The following is a 9,523-nucleotide window of genomic DNA, read 5'->3' on the forward strand; positions in this document are numbered from 1 at the left end:
TATCAAATTAAGAATATGTGCACAACACCAAACATGGAAGAACTCACCATCCCTCAAGAGAGCATTTTTAAGGTTAAGTTGACTCTTCAACAACTCAACAAAACAATAATTACTAGAAGCATTATCCAAAGTCAAAGAAAATAATTTCCTTTCAATTCAACAATCAGTCAAAAATATATAAATTTTCTCAGACAGGGCAATAGCAGTATGGGGAAGGGGCATGAGACAAAAGTTTAAAAAAAATTTCTGTAACTTCCAATCTAGATCAACATAATGGGCTGTGAGAGAAATATACCCATTAGTTGATATAGAAGTCCACAAATCAGATGTCAAACAAATTCTTCCAGGAAGGGAATCTAACACAATTTTAAGTTTATCATTCTCTCTCTTATACATTTTTAACACATTTGACTTTGCAGTATTTCTCGAAGGCATCTTGATATTCTCATAAGCATACTTGAACATTGCTCTAATACCGTCATATTGGACAAATCGAAATGGTAAATCATGCTCAAGTATTGCCTCAACCGCTAACTCATGAAATTTTTCAGGATCAAATTTTGTGGATCGCACTAACATAGATCCTTGACCTTGACTTAGAAGTAATAGTCCAATATCCCCGGTGTCTTTTTTCACACATTTTTCCATGTGAGTATGCATGTTACCAGTTCCATGACTAGAATCACATATATATTTGATACCACAAATATTACATGTAGCACGTTTCTTGCCGTTTGGATATTTTTTATTTAATTCTGTAAAATATTTCCATACTATTGAAGTCTTTTGTCGTTTATGATTAGATTTACCTTTTTTTCGTAGTTGTACCAGTTGATGTATGTGTTGTTGGAGTTGCAACTACATTAGATTCATGCCCGACTTGATCTCCTTCATTAGTAATTATAATATTGTGTTTGGAAGAATCCATCTGTTTAAGACAAAAAATTTCAGATATTTTCAAAGAATTGCTCACCAGAGTTGAGCTTTTCCCACTCAGAGCAAATAATGAAGGATGATGACCCATGTTAGATCTAAGACATAGAGTAGAAAACGACAACCTGACCTATAAATACACAATGATTTGCTAGATATAAGATATTGACTTAAAAACGACAATACCAAGGTTATTTCATCCAGCAAAAACAGAAAAAATATAAATATAGATTTCATTTTCACCATCCAGAAAAAGATAGCTTTCATTTTCATAAATATAAATACAAAAAAAAAATATAGATTTTATAAATATAAATACAGAAAAAAATATAAATATAGATTTCATTTTCATCCAACATCCAACAATAATATCATTGTTAAATACCAAGATTTGCGAGAGAGAAGCGAACAACTCAACGATGGCGGAGGCGAGGAGCTCTCACAAGATTTGCTCCGGATAACTCAAATCTAACATAGATCTGCTCAGAGATTTACAGATTTGAGTTACGATCGCAGATGGCAACAACTGTACGAGTTAATGATGGCGGAACTAGAGGTGAACAACTCCAGTTCTCGAGTAAGAGAGAGAGAGAGAGAGGAGAACCCGTTCAGTTCAACAGTCTCCTTCTAGGGTTAAGAAAAGATTACTTTATATATTTTCTATTGGCTTTTTATTAAAAACAAAATTTTTATTTTTACAAAATTATTATTTTTATTAATTTTATTTAAGCGGGTTGTAAGCGGGTTAGCATGTCTCACCCGAACACTGACCCGCTTATTTAAACTTATGTTAAACAAGTGGACCCGTTTACCATGCGAACCTGTTAAGGTCTCACCCAAAACCAGTTTAATCAACGGTTAATCATGTTTGTTAATCGTGTCGTGTTGGATTTTGACAGGCCTTGTTTGAAGTGAGGGAAGATTATGAGATTTTTGTAATCCTCTCTTGTGGCTTTGTTTGAGCTATTGTTTTCTCTTTGCTAGGCTTGTAATCCCCCAAGATACATTGAAGCTTTGTTTTTCCCGTAGAAGTAGGTTTGTTTTGGGCAAACCTTGTGATGCACAGAGGAAAATTCACAGGAAAATTAAAGGAAAATGGACAAGTTCACACCAAGAAAACAAAGAAAAGAACTCTCATTAACTTCTCCAATTTAATTCCACAACCCTTCATTGTTTCATTACAAGCCTTTATAAAGATAGATGAAGGGTTCAGATTACATCTCATGGGTGGGGCCATAACTAAAAGGAAATCCTACGGCTATTATTAAAACATCAACTCACAACACTCAAACTTAACTAATTCTCAGAGCCCAATTGATCCACATGTCCTTCCATGGTTGGCCAACCTCTTCTCTTCAACTGGCATTTGAAAACCAATGAACTCCCTCCACTCAACTTCAGAACAAACCCCACTCTAATTTCTTCTTCACAGCAACACACTGCAACTCACCCTCAATCCCTTCTCATGAACAAAGCTCCAAACCAATCTATCAGCCCGAAGGGCTCCACACAGAAAAACACACCCTGACAAACTCCACATATCACCTTGTTAAAATTTTTTTATGTCACTCCTTTGATTGTTTGTGTGTTTGTATACCTCTTTTGATTGCCTTTCCCCTGAGATACTTGGTTATGTGCCATTGTGACATTGCAAATCAAGTGTTTGATGAATTGCTGCACCCGCACCGGCACTTTCCCCTGAGCAAAAAAGGCTATTCAAACTAAATAGTTAAATTTTATCTAAAAATAACGCATAATAAGCACACTGATCTGGAACTTTTTAGTTGCTGTCAAAAATAGAAGAGTTAAACAGCTGAAAAAGGACACATGTTCCGGCATCAAACAATAGCACTAAATTATAAACAGACATTCTACTGGCACCTACCCAGTAAACTCGATTTTACAGTTTGCAAGGCCTTCAACTGCAAAATGAGTTACAACGAACTAAAAAGGAGAAACAAAGTTTAAAACGAAAGATGAAATGAAGAGCAGACGTCTTCAAGCCAGCGGGGTCGGTCACGCCCTTGAGCGAAGAGGGATAGAGAAGGGTTGGCACTCCCAAAGTGCGCGAGGCCTTCAACTTCACACATGGTGTTATCATCATTAAGATCACCAGCAGTAAATAGCCTGGTCTGTCTGTGGAGATGTCTGCTTTAATTATCTCTGTCCCAAGCTCTTGCTCTATCTGTTGCCTGCATAAGCACCCATCTCCAATAATTTAATGCAGAAAAGAAAGAAGAAGAAAATATTTTTGAGCAAGCACTGTTATAACTATATGTAATTGATTCATTGCTTTCTCTTACTTATGCAGTTGCAGAGGTTGCCAAAGATTTTCTTTCTAACATAATATTGTCATGCAGAGTTCTGAGTGATAATTTGTTCCTAGGATAAAGAAATCAGCTTGTTGAAAAACCTCACAGTGTTGGATTTGAGCTCGAATTGATTCTCAGGTGCGATTCCTGCTGAGATTGGAGATTTGACCAATGTTACAAAAATGTAGGTGAAAAAATGCTCCTTAGACTTAATTTTGCTTTTATCAACGTGGCTTTTTTTTTTAAAAAGGTTTACTCTGATGTGATTCTGAAAACTTGTTTCTGTAGAGATTTGCATTTTTAATGGGTTGACTGGTGGTATACTATATTAAAAAAAGCTGGAATCTTGCAAACCTTTGCTGAGCTTCTGAATAATTTATTTATTTATTTTATCTTAATTTGTTGCTGAATGAAGGCCACACTACAATTGATATTCTTTCAATTCAATCTTGTATTGGATCTTGGAGTTGAAAAATCATGATTGCATTAATAGAAGAACACGGACAAGAGTAGTGTTGTTATTCTATTGGTTGTGATGATTTATGATGAGGAATAATCCTTTTCTATGTTGATACTGACTTGGGATAACTATGAGTATGAATTGATATGGTTTAATTGAATCCAGTGTTAGTACATGATGAATTCTGAAACAGATGATACCACATCAATGTTAGAACATATTGATGCTTTTAATCTGTTTGTAGACCATATTTATCTGTTTCAGCTTTACTTTTTGATATACATTTTTTCATACTGTCTTCATTTCTGTGGAAACCTCCCTCCTACGATAATCTGACTGGTTCATGTGGGCTAACTTCATTGAAATTTGCTGATTTTTCATACAACTTTTTCATTGGGAAGATACCTCCTTAGTTCTTGTTTTGTTGCTGTTTTTGGTGATTATTTTTCTGGGAAGCATATTCATGACCATGTTGTTGTCACATATAGTGACCCACCACCCTAACTTCCCATAACCGCAGCTAGAGGAAGGACTGGCCAGGATATATAAAGCAGTGGAGATCGGGCTCCATGCTGCGATGTGGGACTACTGACTGAGCCCATCGCGTCCCCAACACCCTCCCCGGGCTCCACAGAATACTGGGACCCAAGATCCCAATCACACTGGCCGATCTAACAGAGATTGGATACCATGTTAATATAGGGACCACCACCCTAACTTCTCTATAACCGCAGCTAGAGGAAGGATGCTCAGGATATATAAGCCAGTGGAGATCGGGCCTCTATGCGCGATGTGGACATGGACTGAAAGCATGACGTCTCCCAACAGTTGTATATGCTAAGAGATTTCATACCCTGTTTTACTATATCAATACGGTAATGATTAATAATCATTGTGAGCATTTTGATTTTTATAGAAAAGCAACAGAGAAACATTTCCTAATTCCCATTATTCTCATTCTCTTCACTACAAGACATTTGACTTTCACTCCCGAACCAGGAAATGGACTCGGGCGTGAAAAAACAATGTACTGCACTTACATAAAACTACCCCCCAAACATGTACGATCTATTCAAACCGATACCGCATTCCTCTAAATATCTGACAACAATCATTAAAATAGGTTTCAAGTGTAATGACAACAGTAATTAGTTTATACAAAACTGACTTTTCTTCAAAAGTGTATAATATGATATTTCAAAATGCACAATTACATTCAAAGTATTCAATATATCTGTTCATAATGGCTCATAATTTTCAATTTCATGCATGCTGGGTTGATAAGCAACCAATGCTAGCCATTTAGGTAGACAAAATAAGTTTGCGTGGTTTTCATGTCTTTCAAGTAGATCGATTATGAACACTCACAACAATAGTGCCGTATATGACAAATGGCGACATGCCCACAAATTGTGAACCCCTTTGAATGCACTCGAAATACAGTATAATATCAATCACAGGAACTAATACTTGAATATCAGTAAAATAACATAACATGTTATATCTCCAAATTACATATAATTAATGATCTTCAGCACATTGCAATTTTAGATCCTATAATAATTCGAATTACAAACTCATAATTCAAATGCAAAATGAACAAGAAACTCATAACAAAAGAAACATAATATACAAACATTGCTTTTATTGATATAACTTGTTAGGTCACACAACTTGCTACTTTGGACCTGAAAAATTGAGAACAACAAATTCATAACCTCAACAATACAACAAAAAATCAAATAGATATTATTTTAACCATGAAATTTTTAATATAATATACAAAACAAACAATCTTGAAATATATTTTCAGAAAAGATGATAGGACCAATGCTTTCTAAAGCTTACATTATGGTGATATCATTTCATTAGCCTGTGCTTGGATTGAAGGAGGTTAGTGCTAATGCTTTCTGGTATTTGATTGAATTAAGAAATCAAGATAGATAGGCAAATGAAAGACAACATGTTGGTCAAAATCTTGTTCCTCCTCTCCTCTTAAACTAAGCACAATTTGTAGAAATTATCTAGCACTAGTAAATCATTTTATAAAGAATGGAATATAAATCTCATGGTCTCCAAAAATGATTTTGTTATGGTGTGTGCAATGACTTATATTATTGAAGATAAGAGTTCTGTCATATTAATTTTATATAATTACTGGAGGCCATAAAATCAGCTCATAGTACATTATATAAATACACCTTAGCAATGGAAGAGTAAAAGCTCAGGCCTGACCTTAGTTCTTCCTTGAGGAAGTTGATTTGAGTCTCCGAGAGCACATAACCATCTTAACATACAGCCAATCATATACTTTGTCAATGGATCGGAAACAGGCAATTCTTATTGTTTTCTTCATAATAATGGTACCGATGATCATCCAGAAGCCAGTTATGAATCCCATTGCAAGACCTATGTAAAGCCATAACACCTCAGACCAATCTCCTTTTCCTTCTTCCTCGTTAGCACCTTGGGAATAATGTGTCTTATTAGCACAATCCTGAAGAGGTGATCCACAGAGATCATGATTCCAGTTATAGACTGATGGATTGAAAGTCTGAAGTTGGCCTCCTGATGGAATTTTTCCTGACAAATTGTTGTGGGATAGGTTCAAATAGCTCAAGAAATTCAAAGTAGACATGCCTGAAGGAATGGTACCAAATAAATCGTTCTCTGATAGATCAAGTGATTCCAGCTGTTGCAAGTCACTAATGCTTTCTGGTATCTTTCCATTGAAATGGTTGCGAGAAAGATTCAAGAAATACAGTCCATACAGTTTGGTCAATTCCTCAGGCAAGTCACAAGAAAGCTTATTGCTTGATAAGTCTATGCTTGTGACTAATGGTAGAACCTTGGTGTATTGCATTTGGAGGCCCTTTGTGCTTATCAAGAGAGATTCTGAGTACGGAAAGCTATCTATACGACTGCCCCTTACAGAATAAGTAACAGTAGGTAGCATACCGCCAATAGAAAGCGTGGACCACAATTTATTGTGATTTGCAACTACCATGGCTTTGAAATCACCAAAAGAATGAGGAATGCAACTTGAAAGGTTGTTGTGTGCAAGGTCCAGGATCTGAAGAGAGGAGAGTTTTGATAATTGTTCTGGGATGACACCTTCAAAATAATTTGATCTCAAGCGAAGCACGGTTAAAGATAAAAGATTTTCCCCAATCCAAGGTGGTATGCTACCTGAGAGTCTGTTTTCACCAATGTCCAGAGTGACCAACTTGTTAGCCATTTTCAAGGACAAGGGGAGATCTCCGGATAGGCCATTGTTTCTCAAATGTAATGATTGGAGATTGGGGATGGACACAAGGGCATCAGGAATTTTACCAATGAAATTATTGTCAGATAAATCAATAATTTTCAAGGCTGATTTTGAAGTCCAGCAGCTGGGAAGTTCCCCAGACATGTCATTATCAGATAGATCAAGCCATCCCAAGTAGGGTAAGTTGCAAAAGAAGGGCGGAATGCTTCCATTGATATGATTATGAGCTAAAGAGAAGACCACAACATCACTATCAGCAGCAAAGGAAGAAGGAATAGACCCAGAGAATGAGTTGTTGTTGAGATTGATAACAACGTCACTGGGAGCAAACTCAGGTAATGGCCCTTCAAATCTGTTTGAACTCAAATCAACAAGATCAAAAAAGTAATTTTTCAAAGAAGCTGGTAGCCTCCCCTCCAAATTGTTATTTGATAGATTGAGTGAATACGGAGAAGAGGAACTTAGATCCCAAAACCATGCAGGGATATTGCCTGAAATTCCAGCATCTGATAAGCAAAGTTCCCACAATTTTGTCTGAGTTTTAACCCAAGTGGGGAAAACAGGGCCTACTTTGCAAGAACACATTATGATTTTATTACAATCAAAAGGAGGCTTCCAATTCTCACTTACATTCAATTGCAACGAGTTGTAGGACAAATCCAAATATAGCAAGTTTACTAGATTAGCAAAATGAGATTCAGTTAAGACACCCGTCAACGAATTTGAAGGGAGACCCAGGAAACTCAGTTTAGATAATTGGCCTATATTCTCTGGAATTGTTCCATTCAGCTTGTTGTTTCCCAGAGACAATGTGTTCATACCCTCACTACTTTCTGAATGTGAGCCATTCTTGTTCTCCCTGCATTTAGACAATCCATCAACAAGATCATGAATGCCTCCACTGATAAAATTCCTTGTAAAATCTAAGATCTGTAACTTGCATAAATTCCTCATGCCTTTTGGCAATGTTCCATTGATGTTGTTCTCGGATAAATCAAGCACAAACAAGCTAGAGAGGTTTTCTACAGATTCTGGTATACCTCCTGTGATGCCATTGCCCCCCATTCTAAACTGCTGCAATTGGCTAAGATTTCCAAGACTCTCTGGTAACTTTCCTTGCATCGTATTTCCGGATAAATTTAGAATCTGCAGGTGAATAAGATTCCCTATTGTTTCAGGCAATTTGCCGCTGAAATTATTTCCTGCCCCATCAAAATGCTGCAGAAGTGTGAGATTACCAAAGGATTCCGGAATCTCTCCAGTGATCATATTATCTGACAAATCCAAGTATTGCAGGTTTCTTAGATCCCCAATGCTTGCAGGTATCAATCCCTGAACTTTGTTTATGGACAAATGAAACTCCTCCAACTTCTGCAGCCTCCCAATGGTCTTTGGCAACTTTCCAATCTTATTATAATACAAATCAAAGTAAACTAAATTTGTAAGATTGCAAAGAGATTCCGGAATGCTACCATTCAGATTATTTTGTGACAAATCAAGTCTCTCCAAGCTACCAAGATTTCCCAAGGACTCTGGAATTACTCCTTCAAAAAGGTTAAAAGACAAGCTCAAGACTCTCAAGCTACCCAAGTTACCAATGTTGACTGGTAACTTGCCATGTAGAAAACAATCAGAAAGATCAAGATGATCGACAAGGCTAGTGAGATTGAACAACCATTGAAGCAGAGTGATGTTCTGGTTATTATTCTGAGAAAGATCAAGCACACGAAGAGATGTGAAATTGAGATGATGAAGCAGGGTAGTATCATGAATACCACCAGCATCAGCTTGGAGTCGAGCATCAGAGAGTTTCAAGACAAGTAGAGAAGGGAGCATATTAATATCATGAAGCCAAGCATGCACGTTAGATAGGTCCACTCCACTCAAGTCAAGGTGATGCAAAGATGTCATTCCAGAGAGCCAATGGAGGTCATCAACATAAGGGACTATAGAGGATGCTTTGGAGTTAAGGTCAAAGTAGTACAAGCGTGACAGGTTTCCAAGAGTATGGGGAATGGCACCACTGAATCTGGCATTGGATAGGTTAAGGTATTCAAGGTTGGTAAGAGAGCCAATGAAGTCTGGGATGGGGAAGCCACTGAAGTTGTTCATGCTCAAATCCAAGTGCTTTAAATGGTGAAGCTGAATGAGAGAAGAGTTCAACTTACTTGCTGGTATGAGATCATCGTTACGGTATCGGAGATCAAGCTCGGTGACATGGCCGGTTTCATAGTTGCAGGACACCCCTCTCCAATGGCAACAGTCATGACCAGTCCAAGATGAGAGAAAGCTTTGGTTGTTGTTGTTGTTGTTGTTGTTGTTGTTGTTCCACATGCCAGCTTTGATGCTGAGAAGGGCTGTTCTTTCAGTTTCAATGCAGCTTATACCATGGACATAGCAACCTGGAGGGAATACTGAGACAACAAAGATAAGAAACGGAACTAACAACAATGAGAGACAAGCCATGAGATCAAAGAGATGAATTTTACACAAATGTCTTCGGAGAAGCGAATTGGACGCAAGAAATGCATGCTATATATATGTAAGGGA

At 37.1% G+C, this 9,523-nt stretch overlaps 1 protein-coding gene across 3 annotated transcripts; it reads right to left on the bottom strand.

Annotated features, from left to right (window-relative positions):
• Positions 1–3,058: 3,058 nt before the first annotated feature.
• LOC120269197 (receptor-like protein EIX2) lies at positions 3,059–9,523 on the bottom strand. Of its 3 annotated transcripts, XM_039276552.1 has the most exons (3): positions 9,463–9,523; positions 5,941–9,387; positions 5,352–5,393 (listed from the first exon to the last, which is right to left on the bottom strand). In XM_039276552.1, exon 2 carries the CDS (start codon positions 9,305–9,307, stop codon positions 5,942–5,944), a length of 3,366 nt encoding a protein of 1,121 aa, XP_039132486.1. In that variant the 5' UTR covers positions 9,308–9,387; positions 9,463–9,523; the 3' UTR covers positions 5,352–5,393; position 5,941. The 3 variants fall into 3 exon arrangements, with proteins under 3 accessions (XP_039132479.1, XP_039132486.1, XP_039132471.1); XM_039276545.1 differs by lacking the exon at positions 5,352–5,393 and adding an exon at positions 3,059–3,125 and having other exon boundaries at positions 5,941–9,485; XM_039276537.1 differs by having other exon boundaries at positions 5,941–9,485.

Source organism: Dioscorea cayenensis, chromosome 2 (assembly GCF_009730915.1).
Source record: "Dioscorea cayenensis subsp. rotundata cultivar TDr96_F1 chromosome 2, TDr96_F1_v2_PseudoChromosome.rev07_lg8_w22 25.fasta, whole genome shotgun sequence".
Classification (NCBI taxonomy): Eukaryota; Viridiplantae; Streptophyta; class Magnoliopsida; order Dioscoreales; family Dioscoreaceae; genus Dioscorea; species Dioscorea cayenensis.

What these genes read in the sequence shown, in the direction of transcription:
- LOC120269197 (XM_039276545.1), bottom strand. Translation starts at nt 9,439, where the DNA reads ATGGCTTGTCTCTCATTGTTGTTAGTTCCGTTTCTTATCTTTGTTGTC.